The sequence below is a fragment of the Netta rufina genome, assembly GCF_964035555.1.
Source record: "Netta rufina genome assembly, chromosome: 14".
Classification (NCBI taxonomy): domain Eukaryota; kingdom Metazoa; phylum Chordata; class Aves; order Anseriformes; family Anatidae; genus Netta; species Netta rufina.
In genome coordinates this window covers 14820837-14847374 of record NC_140137.1, presented here as the reverse complement: position 1 = coordinate 14847374, position 26538 = coordinate 14820837, and the positions used below count along the sequence as shown (strand labels likewise).

Here is a 26538-nt window from a genome sequence, read left to right as displayed (position 1 = left end):
GCCGGGAAGTGAGGAGTCATTTTTCTGAAATACATCTGGCAGCATAAACGCATCAGCAGAGCAGCTGAGGGAGCTGTAATTTCAGTCATTTTAGAAGCTTTTCTGGTGTACATTCAAGCACACACAGCACCTCTGTTGTGGCTGTCATCAGACTAAAGCTGCTCAACTTCAGAGCACGCCTCAGCAAGCAAACACACAGAGAAAAGGTTTGTAAGAGAGCTTTAATAATGAAAGGTGCAGCATTGTTTACAGACGACGTCCACGGCGACCACCCTTTCTGCGAGTACTGTCCGAGGGGATGGGAGTGACATCCTCTGCGGGAGCAAAGAAACAAAAAACAAGCAGTTAGCTTCCAGAGGAACCCCAAAAAAACAACTGGGCAAAGCCACCCACCCCAAGCAGTCAGCCCCAACATCCTGCACCTCAGCAAGCAGCTGTTGTAGAAGCCACGCACTGACAGAACAGTCCACGGGAGGTAAAGTATCTGTGAAATCACCAAATGCTGGTACCCGAGGATTTTAATGCCAAGGACGCAGAAATCCCCATCTTCCTGCCCACCTAAACCAAGCACTTCTGAAGAAACACACCACACACAGTGCGACTTTCAGGGCAGCCGGCAGTACCACATCTTGCAACTCCCCTACAAAGTTCAGGATTCTCCCTCAAACAGTTTGAGGAACTCAGTTTAAGAATGAGTAAGTAATGACTACGACCAGCACGGTACTTCCAGGTAACCCAACAGCTCTGGCACAAGCAGTTCCAGCACAGGCCCATCATGGAGCCAAGCACTTGGAATCCGGAGCCAACTCACGCCACCTCCTGGTGAGTCTTCAATTAAAGAACCATGTGGCATATAGGCCCAGAGCTCCTTCTGCTTCATAATTCCTCAAAACCTTATTTTAGCAGCGAGGCCCCACACTGACACACGGTGCCACCCACGCAGCAGCTCCATCACTCACCGATACGGCCGATCTTCATCCCGGATCGGGCCAGAGCTCTCAGGGCTGACTGGGCACCAGGACCGGGAGTCTTGGTCCTGGAAGGGAGAATCACAGCCATCAGTCTCTTAAAGATTCACAAGCTGAACACAATTCACAAACAATTCATTTAAAAAATCAGTTTCCTCACTTCAGAACGTCCCAATACTGGAACTCACCTTCCTCCTGTCTCAGACCCAAACCGAACTGGTTTCAAGACCAGGCACACCCTCTGCATACCAGTGCCCGCCCCCCCAACGTACCTATTGCCACCGGTTGCCCGCAGCTTGATGTGCAGGGCAGTGATGCCCAGCTCCTTGCACCTCTGGGCGACATCCTGAGCTGCCAGCATAGCTGCATAGGGAGAGGACTCGTCTCTGTCAGCCTTCACCTTCATGCCACCAGTCACACGGCAGATGGTTTCCCTGTAAACAGAAAAGAACACGTTCAGAAAAAGGAATTCCATTCTCCTTCCTACAAACCAGCTTCAGCGTGGTCATGGAATGAGCCATTTTGACACACTGCTGGATCAGCAAGCCACTCTGCAGTGCCTCGAGCACAATATTCACCACAGAGGTGCACAGCAAGACATCTATGATTACAAACAGAAAGCATCTTATCTTATAGCTTCTCGAGGGCTGCCGTGGACTTTCTTGTCAAATACAATCTTTGTTTTCAATAGTGAGAAAGCCAGGTACTGCAGCGAGGCGACCAGTGTGCAATACTCACTTGCCAGAGAGATCAGTTACGTGGACAAAAGTGTCATTGAAGGAAGCGAAGATGTGGCAGACGCCGAACACGTTCTCTCCTTCAGCCACCTGAGGTCCCAAGCTGATGACCTGTTCTTCCTTCTTCTCCTTGCCCTTACGGGGTGCCATTTCTGAACAAAACCAACAAAATAACGCATTAGTACATGAAATATGCGTGATAATAGATTTCGCAGCATTCTCTTAAAGGATTTTATGAGCTGCGCTGGAACTGCAACCTCCTACAAAGCAGGACAACTGAGTTCCTGATGGCAAAATGAATCTGGCAATTTTGAGGTATAATTGGACATCTTAAAAATAATAATAATAATAATAATAAAAAAGAAAACCAAACAAGGATTTACAGCTTTGCTGTATGCTGGCAAGCAGGCCAGCACCCACAACTGCATAGAGGGGTCTCAAGCTGCTGGTGCTTCTGCCTTTAAGGCCTACACCTCACATGAATGGTGGCAAATGGAGCAATCAGGAATGTTTGGTTAGGTGCTTGGCGAACCCACACATCTGCTCCTGAAGCACAAAGAGATGGTTGCCTGTTTGCCTCTTTTGCCAAACACCAGCTAGAGTAGGTGCTTTGCAGCAGAGAAAAATATAGTGACTTCATTAAGAAAATGAACTCAAGGCATGACCTACTTTTATCCACAAACCTTAGCCTGGTGGCCTCCTGTTTGCTTAGGAACAGCATGTAACCCCGTTAAATCAAGGTCTAAAAGGCCACTACAGAGCCACTCCAACAATTTTTTCTGGCATGCCCAGCGAAAGGCTGCATCGACGTTACTGTCCCAAAGCAACTCCACTGCTTACAGGCTCGTAAAGCCCAGCAGCACTCGCCTCCCCAAGCAAAGCGAGCACTAACCCACGGGCAGTTTTTGCCAGGCTCTGCCCCAAAGGAATGCGCCTGCTGCTCCTCAGCACCCCACTGAGCACACGCTGGACGTGGACCCGGCACCCAGGAGGCCCTAAGAAGCCGCTGCCAGACCCAGTGCAGCCCCCATCCCCCCAGCCCTTCTCCCCTTCCCCCCCTCCGGCCGTGCCATGCCCCTCCCGGCACCCCGGCCCTCCGCCGGCCGCCCACCTACGCCAGCCCCCGGCTCGGCCGCGGCCTAGCGCCGCGCTCCGCCGGGACCGCCTCCCTCGGGCAGCCCCGGGGCCGGGCAAGCGGGCGGCGAGCGGGGCGGGCCAGGGGAGCCGGGGGGGAGCCGGGGGATGCCGCGGACAGGCGGATGTTGTCGGATGGCGGCGGGCGGCCCTCACTCACCCGCCCGTCTGCTCCGGCGGCCGCCGCTGGAAAGGAAGTGGCAGCGCGCGGGGGGCGGAAGGGGCCGCGCTCAGCCGGAAGGGATGGCGGCGGGAGGCCGGCTTCCGCCCGCGCGCCGTAGCTGACCTCCTCAAGATGGCGGCGCCCGCATCCACCGGGGTTGACCTGCTCAAGATGGCGGAGCTCGCCGCTCAGTGTGCCCCTCCCCAACATGGCGGCGCCCGCCCCGACCGGCACCGCCCTCCTCAAGATGGCGGCGCACCCCCGCCCCCTCCCCGGCACCGCCCCCTTCAAGATGGCGGCGGTCGCCTTACAGCTGTCCCCTCCCCAAGATGGCGGCGCCACGCTTCAGAGGGATGCGGTCCCTCAGAGCCTTTCTCGGTCCCATTGGACGGCGTTTTGCCGTCATTAAACGTCTTCCTAAGCACTACACAGTGGTGCCACACGGCCCAGCTGTGGTGGCATGGGTCGGTGTGTGTGCCAGGAGTGTGGGCTACCAGGGCTCTCAGCTGGCCACCAGCCCTGTGTCAGCCCCTCTGCCCGTTGTCCCAGGAGGCCGTCAGGTCTCTGTTTTAACCTGGTTTCACTGACAGAAGCCATCCTGAAGCAGAAGCCGCAGTGCAGAGCTTTCCGTTGGGCTTTGTGCACGCATCGAAGTTCTGTTCAAACGTAGCATAGACAATGTGGCAAGTGCCTCCCGTATAACATACTGCTCGTTGCAGTTCAGTGAAGCAAAATAAATGAGACGGGGAGCACTTAGTATTGGCATAACTACATCCACCCCAGGGCCTCCCTCAGCACATTATGGCTCTGCTCCTGGCACGGGACCCCTGGAAGCGCATGCCCGGAGTGGTTTCACAAACCAGCGGGAGGATTTGGTGCAGCACGTGCGTGGGGACGGGACCTCAGGGCCCAGCAGCTGCCCTGGCACCGGGCAGAGCTGGCACCATGCCTGGGAGGTCCCGGCAGAGGCCGGGCACCAGCTGCTCCTTCTGCACTGCTGGCGGGTGGCTGAGCACAACTGCATCTCCTGTGGGATCCAGACAGCCGCCCGGGTTCATTGGCTGTAGGAAAAGCTCAGGCATGTTAGCTCCAGAACGCTGGAAAGGCCTGGAGTCGTGCAGGGCAGGGCTGTTTCTCCACCAAGACCCCATCCACCCGCAAGACTCCCAGGTATTGACAGCACCAGGTCTAAGCTTAACGTCTTCATCCAGGAGAACAGCTACCGCTCAATTCAAGGCTTCCGATTAAGACCTTAAAGCCCTAGCTTAATGTGCAGTGACCTTGCCTGACCCATTAAAGAAAACCAAACAGGGAGACGCTCTACAATCAACATCTCTGTTGACATCTTAGACCTTCAACCTCGTTGTTCAGCTGCCTGATCCCAGGAGACTCCTAGATGAGGCTTACCTGCTAATGTAGCCCAGCTGTACGTGCTTCTTTGTCCTAACAAATTTCTGCAGGAATCAAGCAGGTTTCTAATGTTGTTACTGTCTGCCTTATTTCCTCCTCTAAGAGCTGGTTGCACAACGCTTCCTATCATTCTCACAGAAAAGTCATCGCTATAAGACTATAAGGAGGTGTTCGGGAATTTTACCCGTAAGGGGATGTACATAGAGACTTTAGTATGCATAAGTCTTTGGAGCATTTTCTCTTTACGAGCTAATGGGAGATATTTAAATACACATAATTCTCTGCTGGGAAGTCAGAAGGCTGATGTAAGTGGCACAGACTTTATAGCTGTGAATGATGGTGCCGGGACTCCCTCCTGGAACAATTATCTGGGGAGACTTCTTACACCTCTACAGCAAATAGAATGTAAATTTGTAAAGTTTTACATTACGGCAATCCAGCAAGTGAATATTTAAATCAGCTCCAACTGATTTAAATGGGGCTCAGGAGAGTAAAGATGGGAAACATCAAAGACCTTTGGAAAAAAGACAGATTGAACCTGACTTAATAGCACTTGCGATACGCTTCCTGGGCCTGATCCTGCCCCGCTTCTCTAAATACCTCCTCAGTGAAACCAGGGGAGCAGAGGAGAAGCAGATGGCTGTAGATGAGGTCTGAGGGAGGCTCCATGTAATTGTTCCACTGGAGGGATTGCACAATCTGAAGGCCTGAAAACCCTTCTGCAGGGAGGGTCCAATGCCCCTGCTTGGACAAAGGAATTTGCTGCTGGCTGGTGGGAAACTTTTGAATCCCCTTAGTGCCTTGCCTGGTGCTTTTTTGCTCTGGCATGAAAAGAGGCCAGTGCAATGCATTTGTCTGCTGCTGAGTCCCCTTGGATAGCACCGCCTTCTGCTTCTGATGAAGAGGGCTAGGAAGGCTGAGCAATCCTGGGGTGTTGAAATTTTTTTAGGGGAGCTTCCACGTGCCCAGCAAGGCCGACATCTTTCAGGGTATCTTTTCCCTTCTCTGGCCAAGCATGCAAGGTCCCTCCAGGGAGAAGAGGTTTGTTCTATAAGGCTTCCCTGCACCTCCCTGTGCCTCCTCCCAGGAATGATAAAGCCCACTTAGCTCCGTGGGCCACCCTGCCTGCTCCTCTCTTCATTAGCAGCTTGCCGCTGCACCAGGGATCTTCCTGTTTAAATATTGAATGATAGTCTTTTAAAATATACATTGGCAGGACTGCTGTAATTCCAGCCAGGGGCTCCAGTGACACCGACTGCGGGTTGATTTGACTGACGAGGGGAAGGACAGGGCTGGTGGCCTGGGCAAGGCTGATCCCCCCGTCACTGCTGCCCTTTGCCTGCCCTCTGTTCTGACACAAATCCCGATGGCAGGGACTCCTCCGTGCCCTATTTTTACCCAGATTTGAGGGGTGCTGATTTGAGGGGCTGGGTTTCCCTCTGTTTTGCCTTTCCTGCCTTGAATCTCACCTCCCTGAGGATCTTTCCTCCCCTTTTTGCTGTTTCTCTGCTTGCTCAGTGCAGCCCCGTGTGCGTGCACAGGGCAGACAGCGCTGATCTTCCCCGAGGCTCGCACCCGCCTGCAGATGATGTCCTTGTGGAACAGATGCAAGCCAGAGGCACGGAAACGGGCGAGCTTCCACGTGTGGGGTAACGGGCTGACACAACCACTGGCGCTCCAGATGAACCTCCAAAAAACCCCAACAACCCAGCGCTTCCCAGTGCAACGCTGCCCACAGCCCCAGAGCAGCTGGGAAGCAGGCTGGGCCCAATCCCTCAAGGCACCCTGCGGGATGGGGTTTTCCTACTCCCAGGGAGGATTTCTCCCCTCTCTCTTTGCCCCAGGCTTTGCACCAGTCCTGGTGTGTCTGCAGGGGAGCTGCCCAAATGCCAGCCAGGACCAGGCTGCCGAGGACCCAGGAACATTCCCAGGCTGGGATGATTCACAGGAGGGGCACCCGGCAGGGACTCTAGGACTGCGTCCTCCAGCCTGGTGGGAAGGATGCTCAGGCCACAGCGAGGTCAGTGGCAGAGACGATGTGTATTTGCTTTGAGAAATCCCTCAGATTTAGTTCTTAAACATGTAATTAAAATTCCAGCTGCTCCTTGGTTGTAGCCTCTCCAGCCCATGGGAAACCCACAGACAGGGTGATGCTGCAAGCGGATTTCGTAACTCAGCCAGTGACTAAACAAAAAGGGAGCCTGAGAGCTGAAATGGGAATGCTGCTCTCCATCCCTCATCCTGCCCAGGCTTTGGCCCTGGTGGAAACCAGCCCCAGTTTCCCACTCGCTGCGTGCTGCTGCTAGACCGATGGCCTCACTGATGGCCTTGAAACGGAGACTGGAGGAAGAAGAGGACGAAGTTATTCCTGGAGGCTGAACTCTTGCCATCTGCCTGGTGTGGAGCAGGGTCTGCGCCTGGGACTCTCGTGGGGCTGGTCGGCAACAGCTCCAGGCCCCTCACATTGACATCATTCCTCTAATAACGCTGATAAAGTGAAATTCAGGGCCATTCACGGGTTTAAAAAAAGAAAGAAAAGTTTTTCCTTTCACTTCTAAGGCCATCGGGCTTCTTAGTTTTAGAAATGCCGTTTGTGCATGCACACATGTAGAACGATGTGTCAGAAACAGGCATAAGAAGATTAAAAAAAGAAATCTCCAACACTGAAGTTAAAGCACTTAAGGAATTGGCAGAGACTTCAAGAGCCGGTGTCTGGTCCTAATGAAGTTGGTGGAAGTGCTGCCATGGACTTCAAGGGGACTGTAATTTGGCTGTAACTCAGTAGGAAGCTGAAGGTGTTGATTAATAAATTGGAGACAATGCAGAGGAAAGCTGCTAAACTTCTTTCCAACAGATGTGCTGAAGAGGAGCCTGCAAGTCAAAGTATGCAGGAAAGGAACTGGTTTCCACTCTATTTGCAAACAGGAGAGAGGGGAAAAAAAATAGCTGTCTGATATTCATGTAAAACAGTGGAACTGGTATTAATAAATATGAATGTATTTATGAGCAGCCTTCTGTGTCCAGCGAGTAGGTCATTCTTTTTGAAAAAATTGTATTAGCAGATGCCTGAGTGAGTGTTCAACAAATTCCTTTTTCTCCGAAGTAAGTGTTCAGTGGAAAATTTTACCACTGGAGACTGTGGATTCTGGAGGTTGTCCTCAGATTTTGGTGTGTGCCTTTGATTACTCATCGTTGGCTTTTTGTTCGATGATTTGTACATGAGTTTCCTCTGTTAAAACTCTGACAGAGGTTAGCTTGGCCTCAGAAAGCTATTCCTAGTGCAGATACTCTTTCAGGCTGAGTTTGCGAATCGTTTAAGGCTGAAAAAAAAATTCCTTTAATATTCCTTACAGCAGCTCACAGTTGAAAATTTTCCTGTTTGTCCCTTTTTATTTTCCGAGCTTTCAAGTAACTTTGGCTTAGGCATGATATTCAGAGATCTTTGGAGAAAATACTTGTGAGAGAAGTGAAATGTTTAAGGATAAGGAGTCTTTGACTTCAGAGTGCGTTAGAAAATTTGCAGTCATAATAGTCTGCGATTCTTTGCATCTCCTTCCCTATTATTTCCTTTTCTTTTTTTTCCCTTTTTTTTTTTTTTGTTTTGTTTTGTTTTGTTTATCTGCTTGTTTCATTTGATTGAAATTGCTTCCTCACCTCCCATCGAGTAGGAAGCTCTCCCAGAGCGTGCTGCCAGAGCCAAACTCCAGACAGACCTTCTGCTGCGTCTCGTCCCCGTGGGCTGGACACGAAACCTCGTGGGGTCTTCTTCATGCCCATGCCGTGCAGCTGCCCCGGGGTGTGGGTAATGCACCCAGCCGGGCTGGGAGCAGACACAGCCCTGCAGGCGCAGCACGAGCTCCTGTCATGCCTTGGAACGGATGTAGGGAGATCTCAGAGAAGGTGTTTTGTTCTCAGCATTGCTTTGAAATGCCTTGGCAAGGCATTCCCCTGTCGTACGCAAACACGTCAAAATCCGGGATGGGAGCTCAGAGCCTTGGGGATAGGTCGGACGGGTGCGGAGCTCCCAGCTGTTCCTTCCTCTGCTTTGTCTTGTTTCTCCGTTTCTGAATCAGCTCATCCAGCTCCACGCATTTCCTCTGCTTTGAGACGAGCCCACGCTACCCCGCGCCCTTCTGCAGCACCCCAAAATCCCTCCAGCCCCTCATGGGCTGCCCCCAGGGGCTGACCCAGCCCTGGAAGCAGGGTCCTCGTACCACGGGTGGGCACAGCCCTGCTCGGGGCCCTCTGCAGCCACACGGTGTGTGCTGGCGAGCCCGACCTGGGCAGCTCGTGCCACCCAGCACAAACTCCTTCCCGATGGGATTGTGTCTCCACATGGCTGCAGAGCCCCCGGCAGCCCCTATTTTTCCCCTCTCTGAGGAATGAAGGGAATCTGTGTGTGCACAAGGGTCCTGGGGGCAGCCAGCCCTTGCCTCAGATGTACACCTTGGAGTTGGGGTGGGAGAGCTGGAATTTGTTGTGAGATCAGCCCTGGGTCCTGCAGCTGGGGAGGAGGACGGGGACGACCTTGGGCTTAACCAGCTTCAAAAATGCGACGTGGAGTGTGCATAGAGAAAAATAAAAGGGCTTTTTTATGGGAGACAGCAGCCCGGCACACCAATTACACCAAACATGGCTGGGGCTGCATCCTTCAGGACACCCCGCTGTGCTCGCCTCAGGGAGCAGCGGTGGGAGAAGGGCCCCGATGGGAACCTCACTGAGGGGATCAAACACATCCCAGCCCCGGGGGGTGGCTTGGGACCCTTTGGGGGACCCTTTTGGGGACTTTTTTTGTGGGGAGATCATGGCACAGCTGAAGATAACACCCTGTGTCTCGACGTGACGGGGGCTGAGCGCGGATCCCCTCAGCACCACGGGGCGGGGACCGCCGCCAAACTGGGACCGTGTGGGGACAAACGGCGGGGGCCGGGCTCCGTGCTGAGGGCACGGAGACCTCGGGGGGGCCCATCCCCGACCCCAGCCCCTTCCCCAGCCCCATCCCCGGCCGTGTCGGCCCGCAGGGGGCAGGCTGCGGGAGGCGGGCCCGGGGGCGGCGCTGGCTGCGGGGCAGGGCCGGGCCGGGCCGGGCCGGGCTGGGCTGAGCCGAGCGGCGGCGGCGGCGGGGCCGTGGCGGTGGCGGCGGCGCGGAGCGGAGCAGGAGCGGGGCCCGCGGCCGGGCATGCAGGTACGGGAACGGGGACGGGGAAGGGAACGGGGACGGCAATGGGGACGGGGGCAGGCAGGCAGCAGGCAGGAGGAGCGGGGCCCGCAGACAAAGGGCGGCGAGGCCGCGGGGACGCCGAGCTCCGGCCTGGTGCTGCTGCTGCTGGTGGTGGTGGTGGGGCTGCTGCTGCTCCGGGTGGGAGAGGCTGAGGGGATCCGGTGCTGCTGGTCCTGGTCCTGGTCCTGGTCCTGATCCTGGTCCTGGTCCTGGTCCTGATCCTGGTGCTGGTACTGGTACTGGTGCTGGTACTGGTCCTTGTCCCGGTCCTGGTGCTGGACCCGGTCCTGGTCCCAGTCCTGGTCCCAGTCCCGGTCCTGGTCCCAGTGCTGGTGCTGGTCCTGGTCCTGGACCCGGTTCTGGTCCTGATCCTGGTCCTGATCCTGGTCCTGGACCCGGTCTTGGTCCCAGTCCTGGTCCTGGTCCCGGTGCTGGTCCTGGTCCTGGACCCGGTCCTGGTCCTGATCCTGGTGCTGGACCCGGTCCTGGTCCCAGTTCTGGACCCGGTGCTGGTCCTGGTCCCAGTTTTGGACCCGGTTCTGGTCCCGGTTCTGGTCCCGGTCCCGGTCCCGGTCCCGGTCCCGGTCCCGGTCCTGGTCCCGGTCCCGGTCCCGCTGTGCTGTGCCTCTCCCCATTGTGGCCCCTCTCAGTGGGAGCCGTGCCTGGAAGCCCCCCGGTCTCTCAGCACAGCCCCGCAGCCCAGCCCCACACGTCTCCATCCCACCACCTCCCAGCAGGTGCCCAGCGCCACCACCTCTCTGCCCCTTGCAGCCAGCACCCGGCCAAGCTGTGGGGCTCATGGAGCTCCCCTGGGATCCGCAGGTTTGGGGGGCAGCTCACCACCACGACACGACGCAGGTGCCTGTGTTTGGGTGTCTGGGCTCTCCTCCTGTCCTCCTGCTGCTGCCTGGCTCACGGAGCTAACGGGGAGTGAGGAAGGAGCAGGGCTTGCTTTCCCCAGACCCGCAACCCCCTTCACAACTTCACAGCTCTGCAAGCTCCTGGCTCCATCAGGCCTCGCATCCCTCGGGGTCCCCCAAGCTTTCCATCCCCAGTGTGCCACGCTGGGGGCTGTGGAAGAGCAGAGGGAGCAGGATGAGCCGTGCAGGGTGGATACGAATACCTTCGCTCCGCAGCTGCCTGGGCATCGGGCTCCGAAGGGCTCCTGACCTCTGTGCGGTACCAGGGGATGATGCAAACCGGCGCTGGGAGAGGTCAGAGCCGAGCTGCAACGTGGGTGTGAAAGGTGTGGGTTGTGAGGCCTGTGGTGTCCCCGCTCCAGAAGAGCATAAGCGACATTAATTAAAAATAATAACGGATTAAAGGAGATCCAGGCAGCGCAGCCAAGAAGCGCCGTAATGGTCCGCTCCTGTCACTTGGCGCGGCTTTGCTCTTCTGGCTGGAGTCTCCAGAAAGCACCTTATAATCCCCTCTAGAGGAGATCCTGGTATTTAGTCAGCCAGGAGTGAACTCCCGGAGCTTTAATGCGTAGCTGTATTCTTTCCTGCCCCAAAATCTTTTGTTTTTTGTCTCCGCCTTTGCCTTTGTGCAGACAGGTTGTCCCCTCTCGCTGGGGGACAGCCCGGGGTCCCCAGCGGTGCCGAAGCCGTGCAGCTTGGCCACTGCTGTCACCTGGAAGGCTTTGCTTCTCTCCGAGGCTGCTGGTGGGGATGTGTGGGGTCAGCTCACCCCTCCTGGCGGGCTGGGGTCCTCCTGCGAGCAGGGACTTTCCCTCCCCACGTCCCTGCTGGGTCCTCGCTCTACCTGCGCTCGCCAGCGCTTTGTCAGCGGCAGCCTTGAACCAGCAGCTCTGCCCTGAACCAGCATCTCTTCCTGCAACAAAGCAGCATCTTGCTTCCTTCAGTCTCAGCAGTGTGTGTGTTTTACCGGGGCTGAGCTGGCTGATTTGGGGCTGAGGCGCGAGCAGGGAGCTGAGTGAGCTCCGTGCCTGCTCCCGCTGGCCGCGCGCGCGGGGAGCACGGCGGAGGAAGGGGGTGTTTTCCAAATCCAACAGCCGGGAGGAATTCGATAGGAAATAAGCTCCTCGCTTCTGAGGGATCTTGCCGTGGGTGGAGGAGAAGAAGGAAATTAAACAATAGCAAAAAAAACGTGCGTGGCGTGATAGGACAGGAAAAAAAAAAATCCTCGCTGGCCTCTGGCGGGGTGGCCGAGCATCTTCTCTCCACCCGTGTGAGCACGGGGAGTGACGAAGGTGGCAGCAGCGATGTTTGTATGGGATGTCCCCTTGTGGGGGCGTCGGTGTGTGGGTACACATCACCCCAAGACCCTGTGTGAGCCCACCTGGGGGCTGCAGCCTGCAGATCCCCCCCGTGCTGCATCCCCTGGCTGCGGCGGGGCACGGGCGGTGCTGGCAGGGCTCCGACACGCTGCGTGTTGCCCCTCTTTCCCCGTTTCCTGCGTCTTTGGGAAGCTGGCGGCTCCGTTTTGTGTCTGTTTGAGGTGAGGCTGGGAAATCCATCCCAGCTCAACAGGCTGCCTGTTAGAGGTGGGCTCGTTCCTTCCCTTTTCTTTCCACGTCGAGCTGTCAGTGCTGTAAAGCAGGGCGGATTTTAACGCGCTGTTGGTGGTAACGGCAACAGCAGAAGCAAGGAAGATGCCTCGCAAGTCAGAAACTAGGCTGGAGCGAAGGGAGAATGATTAATATTATTTTTCTCCGTGCTGTGTCGTGGTGAAATATCGCGCCTACATCTTGCGATGGCTTTATGGCCACGGAGGGCTGCGGTTCCCAGTCTATGGTGTGTGGTTAGCCCTGCTGGACTTTCTGGACCTCCTGGGCTCCTCCAGTGCCAGGAGGTGGTGCGGTGCTGCTGCTGCCTTTTCCATTTTTACAGTGCCTGCCCCGTGCGTGCAGGTGGTTTCGGAGCAGGAGGAGGCAGGGTGTAGTCGTGTCGTGGGGTCAGGGCGGAGGGGACGTCAGCCGCTGCTTTCTCAGGGCCTGTCGCAGACCTTGGGGTCCCCAAGTGCCTCCTCACGAGGACTGTGTGTGTCGGGCCCCCCTCACGCCCTCGCTGTGCCCGTCGTGGTGCACGGAGGAGCAGAGCCACCGTCTCCACCGGACCCCTGGCGAGGCTGGGTGAGTCACGGCGCGGCTGGAAGGAGAGGGCAGCCGGCAGCCGGTGATTCATTTTGTTTCCCTGCAAAAAGCCATCGACTGGAATGGCAGGGCTGGCAGCAGACGAATCGATCCGCAGCCGTAAAACCCTGCCCGCGCCTGCAGGCTGGGCAGCGAGGGGGCTGGGGTGGGCTGGGGTGGGCTGGGGTGGGCTGGGGTGGGCGACTGCTCAGCCTCAGTCATTCCTGGGCTGCTTTGGGGTGAGCTTTGGGGTGAGCGTGAGCAGCGGGGTGCTGCGGGTGGGATCACTCCTCGTGCGTTTGCTCGGAGCCCCTGAAGAGGAGGAGGAGGATGAGGCAGAGCTGATGCAACAGGCTGCACGTGGAGATCCTGCCCGGGTTCGTGCAGGCTGGGGACCAGCAGCCCCGATGCTGTGCTTACGGGGGGCAAATTGGGCTTTACCAGGGATGGGTGAGAGGCTGGAAATAAATCCTGCAAGTGCCCCCTGTGCTCTGCACCTGCTCCCGGGCTCTGTTTGTGTTTCTCCAGGGCTGGTGGGCACCGCGGCCACCTCTGCTACATTTTAAGGGTGGCAAAGTTTGGGCGGAGAGGTAATGTCTTTTATTAGCCCGGCTAATACCTTCAGGAAAAAGCAGATGTGCTCTGGGGCCGGAGGAATGCCCGCGTGCCCCGGCCGTGCCAGCTTTCCCAACTGCCTCCGTCGCTCTAATAAAAGATCCGACCTCTGCCTGGGCTGGCCCCTGACCTTGGGCCAGGCAGCGTCCCTCCAGCCTGCCCCGAGGGGCTGGATTTGGGGAGCCACAGCCTTCCTTGGAGCTTCCCTGGCCCTTCGGAGGCAGCACTCCTCCTGGGGAGGCTGCCCCTGGACAGAGACCAGAGGGAGCATCCCCAAAAGCTCTGCGAGGAAGGGGCAGCCTGTGGGGGAGAAGCTGTGCAGAGCCTGAGCTCAGCCCTCCCTCCTCTTCAATTTGCTGTAGGACCAGGGAAAACCTGGTCAAGCAGCGCTGGAAATAGCAGAAGTTGGCATTGGAGGGGGTTTAATTGGTGTTTTTTGGGGTTGGTGTCCTCATAGCAGGTGATAGTGCAGTGTGACTCCTTGCCTGCTCCCTGTGAAGTGTAAAAATTCACGTAAGATTATTTTCCTTCAGTCCTTTCTCTTCTTGAAGGTGCTTGAAATTCAGACCCTGCTCATCCAGAAAGGCTCTTGGACACTCGGAGAAGCAGGAGAACGGACACGGCGCATTTCAAAGCAGTACAATCTGATTCATCGAGGGGATTTTTTCCTTCCCCCGTGAACCCACTTAAAATTCACGGAGAGTTTTGTCAGTCAGAACCCGTTTCAATTAACAGACAAAAGAAACTCTCCTCGTTAAGCGTCTCTTTCAATTAGGGTTGGGGCGAATTCCCCAGGCTCCCCTTCCTAACACAGGTTCCTGATGAGTGCAGGCGTTTCTGAGGCTTCAAGGGCAAAAAACCCACACCAGGAGGAGGAACCTACAGAGCTCCTCTGCCTTTCTGGGGGAGCCCCAATTCTAGCCTGGCCTTGGGCTCCTGGAGCTGGGTTCAGTCCCCAAATCTCCACGTGGTGTCCTCGGGCTGGAAGGGACCTTAAAGATCACCCAAATCCAACCCCCAAAATCACCTTGTCGTCTCCTGCCTCTTTGTTCCCCTTGGGTGAAGCTGGGGGCCGCCCGTGGCCGCCTTTGTCCTTTTTTATTTTGAATTTCACACCTTTTGGGGCCGCGGGACGGGGCCAACCACGCCAGCATCCTCCGGTGAGCACTTTGTCCCCATCCCCGGGGTGCTGTAACTACTGCTTGCTAAGCACTTAAGCAGCCCGTGCGTAATCTGGGGCTGAGCCCTTCCTGCTCTGGCCTCACCCAACCGCCCCGGTAGCGGCCGCGCAGCTCTCCTCGGCGAGAACGGGGCCGGCTTGGCCAAAACGGCCTCAAATATCGGCCCAAATATTCGGCCCAAATATCACCGGCAGAGCGAAGGGAGCTCCCCGCAGAGGGATTTTAAACATTTTAAGGGGGATCTGGCTGGCGTCGTGCGTCTCTCACGGCTCACCCACCATCCTTGGGGTGTCTATGGGGCTGTGCGAGACCCCAGGGCCTCTGGGGGGGCGAAGGGAGGCGCTGGAGCAGGCAGAAGTGTTTCCAAATTGCTGAGCTGAGCAATGCAATTAACGTCCTGCCCCTAAATCCTCGTCCAGCCAGGCTTAACCCCGCAGGCTCGCTTACGTGCGGGAGCGCGGTGGTTATCCCGGGGTCACGTCCCCATCCCAAAATCTGGGGGGACAGAAGGGAGAAGGGTCCCTGGGGGGGCAGCGCCTCCGAAGGGTGCCGGTGGGGCGGGTGGGATGTTTGGGGAACATCTCCGCGGGTTGTCTGAGCCATGGGGTCTGCGAGCTGCTGGGATTGGGGTCTGGGCACGGGGTCCTTGCCCTTGTGGGGCTGGGGGCTGCCCCCCAGGAAGGTCGGTGCTGGCTGCATCCCCTGCAGCCCTTCCCGAAGCCGTGCAAGGGAGGCACGGGGGAGATTTGCCCCCTCCTCAGCCACATCACTCCCTCCTTTCGGAGCTCACCCCCCGTGCCGGGCCAGCTGATTGATCTGAGGTCAGGGCTCGTGCACCACCTCGATGCGTGCTGCCTGTACCTGCGGCACCCCCGGTACATCGCAGGCTGCCGTGATGCTGATGCTGTTTGTCAGCCTCCCGGATTACGAGCACCGGCGCTAAGCCAGCCGCCGAGCGGGTGCTCCCCGCGTGGGGGAACGCCTTTCCTCTCCCTCTCCCCCCTTTTTAGCTCTGCCCTTCAAAATTCAAAGGGACGGAGGTGTTTTCACAGCCCTTCCTCTCATGGTCCTTTCTGGTTTAGCCCTGCCCTGTGCCACGGTGCCCGGGCTTTGTTCTGGGCTGTGCCCCTGCACGTGGGGCTGGGGCTGCGGGGTTTTTGGCTGCTGTCTCTTCAGTAACCACCGTGGGTTGCAGGAGGCACCTGAGCAGCTTCTGAGAACCAGGTTAAGAGGAAGTTTAGCTCCCGCTGTCCCCTTGCCAGCTCTTTTGATTATTTTTGTTTTCCTATTTTACTCTTCCGGTTTTGTTTCTTTATTTTTAGAAAAACAGAGCAAAACCGTTGGTGTGCAGAACAACTTCTGTCCTGGACCCAAACCCACGGCAGGCTGGCAGTGGGATCTGACAGTGCCGTGCTCCCAAAAACAGACCCAGCAGCTCTGCATCCTCCTCCTCCCTTGCTGGGTTACTCCTGGTGGCTGCAAATAACAGGAGAAATAAATCCAGGCGACAAAATCATCTTTATTAATGACTTTTTCCATTAAGTTTCTTATTCTCTTCCCATTTAGCTCCCTGGGGAGGAGGCAGTGGGATTCATGCAGCCCCCGGGACACCGGGGCTGGGGGCTCGGGTGCGAGCAGCCTCACTCCCCAGGGAGGCAGGAGAGGGGCAAGGGTGTCATTGGTTTGTTTGTTTTGAAACTGGGGGGAAATGAAGGAGAGAAAAGCCCTCGCAGGGTATTTTTAGCACCAGCAGAGCGTTTCGGGGCCAGGAGGGAGGCATTCGGCTTGGCGCTCACCTCTGTAGGGTAAAGGGTGAGCTCCGTGCCCGCTGTGTCCCCGTGTCCACCCCTTTCCCTCACTGCCCCATGTTTGGGTGCTGTTTTTTTTCCCCAAAACTTCAGGCTTTTTTATTTTGTTTTTCATTCTCCCATTGCTGGGAGGTTTGGGAGCAGCCCGGGCGCGGGGCAGCCCCTGCAGCAGGTAAGGGCAGGAATGACAGGATTACCCCGCAAAGCCTCAGCGTGTAATCCCCGTTCAGCTGGCCACGTTTAATCCCGTTACCGCCCGGATTAGCTTCGTCTGCCCCCTGCCCAGCCCTGCCTGGCTGCGCCCCCAGCCTGCTCCCTCGGGGAAGGGGCTCGGCCCGGAGCTATTCCTTTTTTCCTCCTCTTTTTTCTTTTTTTTTTTTTAAGCAGCCCTTTTACAGGGAAAGGGGAAAAAAAAAAAGAACAATTCCCAAGGTCCCTTTGGCTCCACGGGGACGCCCCCGCTCGCCTTCGCCTTCCCCTCGGCTTTGTCTTGCTGACCTTGGTGGGATCTGCCCGCGGCGCCTGGCTGCCTGCCCTCAGCCCTCCCCTGCCACCGGCCGTGCCTGGAAGGGGGCCGCGGCTCGGGGACGTGTGGGGCGAGGAGGGCAGCGGGGTCCCGGCTGTCCAGAGGGGTCTTTCATCCCCGTACCAGCTCCCTGCTCGCCCCGCTGCCAGCTCTGTGCCTGCAGCCTCCCCCTCCTGGTGCTTGGGGTCCCGCAGGATCTACAAGGGGCGCTCGGTTTCCCTGCTCCTGCTTCATCCCTGGAGCAGCCGGGCTCTCGCTGGGTGCCATAAAGCAGGGAGAAAGCGGGCACGGCGCGTGCCGAGGGACCCGACCGGCACAGAATAAAAGGGTGTGGGCCACGTGCCCGCAGCAGGGCAGGGAGGAGCGGCACTGCTGCGTGGTAGAAAGGCTCAGCTGGATCCCGGAGCCGAGTTTGGGGCTTCTGGGGACCCCCCGGTGCCCCCACCAACACCGGGACCTCGCGGCACGCGAGCATCCCGGCCCCGCCGCGCGCTCGAGGCGCTCTCACTGCAAGCCCCAGCACGCCGGCACCTCTCCGAGGGAGCTGCCGGAGCCTCACGCCCGCCTAAACCACCTCCGAGGTGTGGGTCTGCGCTCGCCGTGCCCCCCTCTTTGTCCTCTCACCCCTTTTTTCTCTCTTGCAGGGCAGCGCGCGGAGCCGGGAGCCCCGGGGAGCCGCCATGGGCGCCCGCCCGCCCAGCGCCGCGCCGAGGCCGCCCGCCGCCCCCTCGCCCCTCTGAGCCCATGGAGCTGCTGCGGGGCCGCGGCCGCTGCCGCCGGGATTTCGGCTGGCCACGGGGACCCTCGGTGCCTCTGCCATGGTGACATGAAGCGGGCGGCGAGGGACGCCGGGCTGCCGGAGGGGAGCGAGCCTGCGCGCGCACGGGCGCCCCGCGGGGCTTTTTAATTTATTCTTAGTCGCCTTGCTCCAGCTCCTTCGGCTCCTTTTCGTATCGGGGCGGTGGTGGACGTCTCTTCCCCTCCCCTGGGGCTGGAGAGGGGAGGGGAGCGGGCAGGGCTTTTGGGGGGGGCCCCGACTCGCCCGTGGATGCAAGGATGAGCGTGCTGGCGAGGGCGCGGAGGGGTATCCGCCAGGTGTCTCCCCAGGTGGTGCTGCTGCTGCTCTTCGCCTTCTGCCTGCTGAGCGTTTTCGTCTCGGCCTATTATTTATATGGCTGGAAAAGGGGCTTGGAGCCCTCCGGGGACGTGCCGGGGCCGGACTGCGATGAACCCAAGGTCGCCCCTTCCCGCTTGCTGCCGCTGAAGGCCCTGAAGGTGGCCGATTCCTCCCGCACGGACCCCTTGGTGCTGGTGTTCGTGGAGAGCCTCTACTCGCAGCTGGGCCAGGAGATCGTGGCTATTTTGGAGTCGAGCCGCTTCAAGTACAGGACAGAGATCGCCCCGGGGAAGGGGGACATGCCCACGCTGACCGACAAGGACCGCGGGCGCTTCGCCCTCATCATCTACGAGAACATCCTCAAGTACGTCAACCTGGACGCCTGGAACCGGGAGCTGCTGGACAAATACTGCGTGGAGTACGGCGTGGGCATCATCGGCTTCTTCAAGGTGCGGGGCTGAGCTGCTGCAGCAGGGGCCAGAGCCAGCAGGGTGGTGGTTTGGGGATGAGTTTGGCCCGGGGCTGTCCCTCTGCAGGTCCCCCTGCGCTGTTGAGGCGCTGCAGGGGGTGGGAAAGGCGGGTCTGCAGATGGTTGCAGGTGAGGGAGAGAAGAGGGGAGGGACCTGGCAGGGGCACAGGGGGAGGGAACACGCCTGGGGTGGGCAGGAGCACCCTGCAGAGCCAGGCCAGGCTGCGGGGCTGAGAAAAAAAGACTAGAAACAACAAAAAGCAAAGCTACGTGGCGCTGGGCTCTCCAAACACCCTTTTCCCCAGCCTCCCCATCTCTGCCCTGCCTCATCTAACCCGTCTCTCCCCCGGCAGGCCAACGAGAACAGCCTGCTGAGCGCGCAGCTGAAGGGCTTCCCCCTCTTCCTCCACTCCAACCTGGCGCTGAAGGACTGCAGCATCAACCCCAAGTCGCCCCTGCTGTACACCACGCGGCCCAGCGAGGTGGAGAAGGGCGTGCTGCCCGGCGAGGACTGGACCGTCTTCCAGTCCAACCACTCCACCTACGAGCCCGTCCTCCTGGCCAAAACCAAGTCGGCCGAGTCCATCCCCCACATGAGCGTGGACGCGGCGCTGCACACCACGGTGATGCAGGACCTGGGCCTCCACGACGGCATCCAGAGGGTGCTTTTCGGCAACAACCTCAGCTTCTGGCTGCACAAGCTGGTCTTCGTCGACGCCGTCTCCTTCCTGACGGGCAAGAGGCTCTCGCTGCCCCTCGACCGCTACATCCTGGTGGACATCGACGACATCTTCGTGGGCAAGGAGGGCACCCGCATGAAGGTGGAAGACGTCAAGGTGCTGCTCTTACGTCCTGGTTGGGTGGGCAGAGGGTTGCGTGGGGCTGGGGGGGAGTCCAGGAGCTTTTTGTGCTTGTTCTGGGATGCTGCTGGCTCCGGGGATGAGTTTTGTTGCTCTCAGAGCATCCTCTGGCCCCTGGGAGCCCCTTTCCTGGAGTGCTGCCGCTGCAGCCTTCTCAGGGCTTTCAGGGGTGAAGGTTTTTGCCCCGCTTTGCTGCAGGTTTGGTGGTGAGGCTGTGCCCTGCCGCCCCTGGCTGAGGTTGTTGTGCTCTCTCTCCCCCCTCGCAGGCGCTGTTCGACACGCAGAACGAGCTGCGCACCCACATCCCCAACTTCACCTTCAACTTGGGATACTCAGGGAAATTCTTCCACACAGGTGAGGAGGCCGAGGGCTTGTGAATCCAAAAATCCCAATCCAAAAAGGAGCGGAGAGGGGCTGCACGACACCACCCCTGTCCAGGAGCCTTTCTACTCCCCCGAGAGAGCCTCTCACAGCTGGCACCCCATGCTAGGACCCCGTGCCCATTCCCTATCTCCACGTGAGCTGCTCTCTGCCCTGTTCCAGGGTTCCCTTCAGCTCTGTGTACCCTGCAGTGACAGCAAGTGTCATCCCTGCAGGTACTGACGCCGAGGACGAAGGCGACGACCTGCTGCTGTCCTACGTGAAGGAGTTCTGGTGGTTCCCGCACATGTGGAGCCACATGCAGCCACACCTCTTCCACAACCAGTCGGTGCTGGCCGAGCAGATGACCCTAAACAAGAAATTCGCTGTCGTGAGTAAGACGCCGCCGGCGGGGGCGCTTATGGGGCCGGGATGGGATGGGGCGAGGGGTTACAAAGAGCTTTTGTAGGCTGCAGGATCCGAGGCGATGGCCTGGCCCGCTGTGGCCCCTCGGCTGGGCCGTGGAAGTGTCCCCACGTTGCTCCCTGCGTGGCTGCAGCTGTGCCTGCATGGCCAGCACCGCTGCCTGCCCTGGGGCAGCGTTAGTGGGAAGGCAGAGAGCACACCCAGAGGGCTACGGAGGGAAGCAGCCTCTTGGGTTTGTGCCTTGGACTTCACCCAAGCCTGAGGTTTCTGTTCAGCGCGGTGTGGTTTGATGCTGCCCTGGCGCTGGCCCCTGTGGCATCCCGGAGCGGGGTCAGCGCGGCTGCGTCGGGGAGGCGCCGGCTGCGGGGAGCTCCCTCTGCAGGCCGAGGTGTTGAGGGACTCGCTGGCTTTCTAAGGGCAGGCTCTGACCTTTGGCTTGGCTGGGGATCGTCTGGCCTCTTGGAAAAACCTGTATCGGGCCCGGATAGAGGCAGCGTTGACACCAAGTCATGCTGTGATCAACTGAGCTGCTCATGACCGTCGTCAATCCAAGCCCAGTAAGGGCAGACCCAGTAATAACAAATTGGGTCCTACGGCCTGAGAGACGGCTCTTCAGGCCAACCTGAATTCCCTGTCTGTTAATTAGAGGTGCTTAATTAAAGAGAGGGATTGGACCATCTCGACTTGCGCTGAAAGAGACGGGCATGGTGTCCAGCTTAAAATTTCCACGTTGCTTTATATCTCCTGCTGCACACCAGCACCACAGCCCTGTGTAGCTTTGGCTGCTCGGTCTCCACTGACGAGCTTTGCTGGTGCTGGCCTCAATGATGAGGTGGCAGAGGTGAGGAAAGTCCAGGAGCAGCCAGTGTCCACCCAGCGTGCCTGCTCCTGGACCCCCTTTTTCTGGAAACTGCCCTGGTTTAGAGGGGGTGCACGGGTACAACCTGCCCTGCTTGCTGTCCAGGTGCTTGGGGCTGGGCAGTTCTTGGGGGGAGGCTGGTTTGAGCCGGGAGGCTGCGGTTTTGGGATCTCCCTGCTCACCCAGACCCCGATCCTTCCCCTGCAGGAGCACGGCATCCCCACCGACATGGGGTACGCGGTGGCCCCCCACCACTCGGGTGTCTACCCCGTGCACGTGCAGCTGTACGAAGCCTGGAAGCAGGTCTGGTCGATCAAAGTGACGAGCACGGAGGAGTACCCCCACCTGAAACCCGCTCGCTACCGTCGCGGCTTCATCCACAACGGCATCATGGTAGGTGGCCGGGCTGCAGCTCTGCTGCTTCTCTCCTCTGCAGGAGATTCTCCTCTCCAAAATCTTGCTGTGTGGTTTCTGGGCGGCTCGGCTACTTCAGCCCCAGCTGGAGGAGGCTGAGGGATCGAGGATCCCTTGCTAGTTTGGGATCCAGCCCCAGACTCCAGGAGGAGGCCGTGTGGCTGTTTGTTTCCTTGCCCCGGCTCCTCCACCTGCTCCAGACACGTCTCTCCCTCACCCCAGGTCCTCCCCCGGCAAACCTGCGGGCTCTTCACGCACACCATCTTCTACAACGAGTACCCCGGGGGCTCCAGCGAGCTGGACAAAATCATCAACGGGGGCGAGCTGTTCCTGACCGTGCTCCTCAACCCCGTGAGTACTGCCTGCCTGGGGACAGTGGCACATAAAGCAGTGTCCCCAACGATCCCAGACAGAGCAGGGCACCCTGCCTGTTGGTGCAGGGCGGGTGAGGCTCTGCTAAGCCCTGCTGCGTCCCCTCCTCTTCAGATCAGCATCTTCATGACCCATCTGTCCAACTACGGCAACGACCGCCTGGGCTTGTACACCTTCAAGCACCTGGTCCGCTTCCTCAACTCCTGGACCAACCTGAAGCTGCAGACGCTGCCGCCCGTGCAGCTGGCACAGAAATACTTCCAGATCTTCTCTGAGGAGAAGGATCCGCTGTGGCAGGTAGGGAACAGGGGGAGCAGCCCGGTTTGATGCCCCAAGGAGAGGGAAAGGGGGCATAGCTGCCCTGATCTGTGCAGGAGGTTGGGCTGAGTGGCCTCCTCAGCTTCCTCCCAGCCTGCATTTTCCTGCGATCCCATGGATAAGTGGTTTTTTTTTCCACCTCTCTGTGGTTCTGCAGGCAGTGCCAGGGCAGAATTTGCCCCACAGACCTGGAAATAACCCCAGTGCTTTGCCCGAGCAGCTGAGTCGCAGTGTAGGGTCCATCCAGGCCGCCCCGTCCCTGACCTTCCTCCTCCTCCTCCTCTGTGTTTCAGGATCCCTGTGAGGACAAGCGGCACAAAGACATCTGGTCCAAAGAAAAGACCTGCGACCGCTTCCCAAAGCTTCTCATCATCGGGCCCCAAAAAACAGGTACCTCCCTGCACCCCCCGTGCTGTGTGCATGCCGAGAGGCATGCCGGGTCCCCTGCACCCCACAACGAGCTCCGCTCAGCCCTGCTGACCCGAAGCAAAGCAGGTCTGGCCCAAATCAGCTCCAGTTTTCTCTGTCTGAAGGAACAACTGCCCTTTATCTCTTCTTGGGGATGCACCCGGACCTGAGCAGCAACTACCCCAGCTCAGAGACCTTCGAGGAGATACAGTTCTTCAACGGACACAACTACCACAAGGGCATTGACTGGTAGGTCCTGGTGGTTCCCTGCCACGGGGGCAGAGCCGGGAGTGCTGGGCCCTTTGGGAGCAGGAGCATCGTCGTGGGGGTTTCCCATCACCCTCACAGCCTCTGGGCTCTGGGCTGAGGGGCTGGGGGAGCCCGGCTGCTGCAAGGTGGGATGGATCCCACACAGCTCTGCCCCTTGCCGTCCCCCAGGTACATGGAGTTCTTCCCCATCCCCTCCAACACCACCTCCGATTTCTACTTTGAAAAAAGTGCCAACTACTTTGACTCCGAAGTTGCTCCCCGGCGAGCTGCGGCCCTGCTGCCCAAGGCCAAAGTCATCACCATCCTCATCAACCCTGCAGATCGAGCCTACTCCTGGTACCAGGTGAGCCTCCTGCTCTGCCTCGCCCCCAGCTCCCACTGGGCTGCGAGCTTCCCCCTCCCAGCTCGGTGTGGGACATGTGCTGGCTCCAGGATCCCTGATTTTTGGCACCGAGCTGAGCGGGAAGCTCAAGAGGAGCTGCAGAGCTTCGTGGGCAGCCCGGGGTTTGTGTCCCGCGGGTGTCTGCTCTGGGAACAACCCCTCCTTGCTCGTGTTTGACAGCACCAGCGAGCCCACGACGACCCGGTGGCCCTGAAGTACACCTTCCACGAGGTGATCACGGCCGGGCCCGAGGCTGCTGCCAAGCTCCGGGCCCTGCAGAACCGCTGCCTGGTGCCGGGCTGGTACGCCACGCACATCGAGCGCTGGCTCAACAGCTTCCACGCCAACCAGGTAGGGACAACAGCCGTGGCACCCCGCTCACCCCGCCAGCCTCACCGCAGCACTGGAGCGGGACAAAAATAGCAAGCCAAGCTGTTCCTGGCTTCGAGCTGCCCTCAGGGGTAATCGGGGCTAGATCCCGACCCTGCTGTGACCTGCGTGGGGAGGCAGAGTGTGCTGCTGGCGGTGTAGGGGCCGCGTCAGGCGATGCTGCCCAGCTCCTGAATGATTTTTCCATCGTCGTTCAACCTTACGAGGCCTGTTAGCTGTCTGGTTCTGGCATAATTGCTGTAATGTAATCCCGGCTGGCTGTGGGTTGGACAGCCCTGAGCTGAAGCTCTCATCTTGTCCTGGGTAGATCCTGGCTCTGACTTTTATTTGCGTTTAATTTTCCAGCAGCCAAGGTAAGTGAGCACTTGGACATGTTCACCCTTGGCATTCAAAAGGGGAGGCTGCGCAGACTCGTGGCAGATTTGGCTCTGAGGTGGCAAAACACTCGGGGAAGCGTTGAAGAAGAGAGGAGCAGGCGTTGTTACGCCTCAGGAGAGCAGGGCTGGGAGCCAGCGGGAGGTGGAAACCTCACAGCCCTGCCTTCTTCCTCGCAGATTCTTGTCCTGGACGGCAAGCTGCTCCGAACAGAACCTGCCAAAGTGATGGAAACAGTCCAGAAATTCCTCGGGGTGACCAACTTCATCGATTACCACAAAACCCTGGCGTAAGTCCCGCCCTGAGCAATCCCTTCCTTGGCCTGGAGAGGGAACCTGCTGTTCCCCAGGGCACAGAGCAGGGCGTTGCTCCCGTAAATTCGGGGAAACGGGAGCACAGAGCTGTCCCGGGGCAGCACCCGGCCCCTGGGAGCTTGGAGCAGACACCGAAAACACTTTCAGACACCGAAGTCCACCATAGGAAGCAGAACCCTTCAGAGCTCCTAGAAAAACACAATAATTTACCTCTGTGCTGGTCTGGCCTGCATGTTTGGCCACCCTGAGTGTGGGCCAGGGTTCTGCGGGGTGCTGAGGGTGTCCAGGGCTGGAGGGCACAGCAAATACCAGCCAAAAGCCCACACAGCTCCCGTGCTTCCTCGCAGCAGGGCAGTGTAAGTAAGAAATGCATTTTTGTCCGGCTGTAGGGAAAACCTGTTGTACAGGTTGGTCGTTAACGAGCTATTAGCTGGGCTGCTAATTACAATGAGGCTCAGGAGCAGCAGCCGGGCAGTGGGGCTTGCCACCAGCCCTGGAGAAGGCTGGGGCAGGGAGCCCTGGGTGAGGCAGAGCTCTCCGTTCACAGGTTTGACCCAAAGAAAGGTTTCTGGTGTCAGCTGCTGGAAGGAGGGAAAACCAAATGCTTGGGGAAGAGCAAAGGGAGGAAGTACCCCGAGATGGATTCGGATGTGAGTACGCAGAAAGCCTCCCGGGACGGTGGTTTTGCTGGTGCTGTGCCCGAAACACGCGGCAGGGTGGGAGCTGGGATGGGGCAGGGCCCTGCCGGGTGCTGGGGTCGGGTCTGGGCGCATCGTCCCGTCCCGTTAACCCTCCTCCACCTTCTCCTCCCCTTGCAGTCGCGAGCCTTCCTGCGGGACTATTACCGGGACCATAACATCGAGCTCTCCAAGCTCCTGTACAAAATGGGGCAGGTTCTGCCCACCTGGCTGCGGGAGGAGCTGCAGAGCACCAGGTAGCTGCCGCCCCCAGCACCAACACGGCCCTGAGCAATATCCAGCTGCAACCTTCCAGGGGACCCCCGCAGCCCCCCCGCGGCCCCCGAGCAGGGCTGCCTGGGCACCGGGCTCCTGGCACCTCTCCGCCTGCCCCACGGCCGTTTTGTTTCTCGTTTTCTTCCTTTTTAATTCCGGGGCCTGGTGGTGAGGTCCTTTCCCGTCCCGCTCTGATGGGAGAAGCTGGGAATTGGCACAAATTCCCCCTTTCTCAGCCCAAAACTGGCCCTGAGTCCCCTGGGCCTGCGAGCGGCAGCAGAGCTGTTCTGCGCCTCCTCAGGAGGTGATGGAGGGAGGAGCAGCTCCGGGCGTGCTGGAGGTGACTGGTGCTGAGCTGGAGCAGAGGAGAGGAGCTGCTGGAGAGCCGACACACGAAGTGACCCTGCCCCTCACGGCAGGAATCGGGGATTTTCTGGAATTCCCCCCAAACCCAGCTCTAAAAATCGGGAAGAAAGGCGCCGTTTTGTTTCACGGACTCGGATGCTGTTTCCTTGGTCGTCTCCGTTCGTTTTCACTCTCCTCCTCCTCCTCCTGGTCTGTGAGCAGTGCGGGGGCACCGCTGTGGAGCAGAAGAAGGGTGCGGGGTGCTCGCAGCCCCTGCCCGAGGTGTTTTACACCCGTGGTGGTTCCTGTGGTACAGCCCCGAGGCGCCCGGCGGCCTGCGGGACGGGGCAGACTTTGAGATAACTGCAGTCGGAAGGATGCTGAGAACTTGGAACCTCTTGAATATTAAAAGCTAAAAGTATTTTAATAACGTCGGGGCGTGGGGGGGGGGGGCGGGGGGGTTGGAGGGGAGGGCTCGTTTCGTTCTCGTTTTGTTTTAATTCGGTGCCAGAATTTGTACCTGAACCCCGAGGGTTTTACGTGGTCTCAGCTTTTACACGCGACGTGGACAAAAATCGGGGGGTGTGTGGGGGGGGGACACTGGGGCAGGTTTCCCAAGCACAGCCGTGGCTCCAGACCGCAGCAGTGACGTGCAGGAGCTGCAGCCCCGCTTCTGCCTCTCCCTCACCCCCCGTCCGTGTGTCTGGGTGTCTGCTGCCACCTCTCATCAGCGGGGTTTGCCAGCGTGTCCCCGTCCCCATCCCCGGCTGTGAGTGTGAGCGTGTGTGTGTGTGTGTGTGTGTGTGTGTGAGTGCACCAGTGCCCCCACTGAGCCATACTGGGCTGCTGTGGGGAAGGGCCTCAATGCCTCAATTTCCTCGTGGCCTCTCCGGGATGCGTGTGCCAAAGGCTGGGGCAGGGAGCAGCTGGGGTGCAGGGAGGGGATTTGGGTGCTGTGCGGCCCCGAGCTGCCTGGTTTTGGGGTGCGGCGTGGGCACCCCCTTCCCGTGGGGACCAGGGGGCTGCCTGCCCCCCTCCCGGGCAGCACA

At 58.8% G+C, this 26538-nt stretch overlaps 2 protein-coding genes across 3 annotated transcripts; one reads left to right on the top strand and one right to left on the bottom strand.

Moving 5' to 3' along the window:
• Nucleotides 1-202: 202 nt before the first annotated feature.
• RPS14 (ribosomal protein S14) lies at nucleotides 203-3124 on the bottom strand. Of its 2 annotated transcripts, none has more exons than XM_084295189.1 (5): nucleotides 3000-3124; nucleotides 1707-1857; nucleotides 1241-1402; nucleotides 960-1036; nucleotides 203-314 (listed from the first exon to the last, which is right to left on the bottom strand). In XM_084295189.1, exons 2-5 carry the CDS (start codon nucleotides 1853-1855, stop codon nucleotides 247-249), a joined length of 456 nt encoding a protein of 151 aa, XP_084151315.1. In that variant the 5' UTR covers nucleotides 1856-1857; nucleotides 3000-3124; the 3' UTR covers nucleotides 203-246. The 2 variants fall into 2 exon arrangements, with proteins under 2 accessions (XP_084151315.1, XP_084151316.1); XM_084295190.1 differs by lacking the exon at nucleotides 3000-3124 and adding an exon at nucleotides 2817-2961.
• Nucleotides 3125-9491: 6367 nt separating this feature from the next.
• NDST1 (N-deacetylase and N-sulfotransferase 1) lies at nucleotides 9492-25920 on the top strand. Its single transcript, XM_084295150.1, has 15 exons — nucleotides 9492-9597; nucleotides 17502-18423; nucleotides 18797-19279; nucleotides 19570-19657; nucleotides 19900-20054; nucleotides 21156-21341; nucleotides 21585-21713; nucleotides 21849-22031; nucleotides 22346-22442; nucleotides 22586-22709; nucleotides 22899-23073; nucleotides 23293-23463; nucleotides 24057-24166; nucleotides 24739-24841; nucleotides 25010-25920. Exons 2-15 carry the CDS (start codon nucleotides 17914-17916, stop codon nucleotides 25127-25129), a joined length of 2634 nt encoding a protein of 877 aa, XP_084151276.1. The 5' UTR covers nucleotides 9492-9597; nucleotides 17502-17913; the 3' UTR covers nucleotides 25130-25920.
• The last annotated feature ends 618 nt before the right edge of the window (nucleotides 25921-26538 follow it).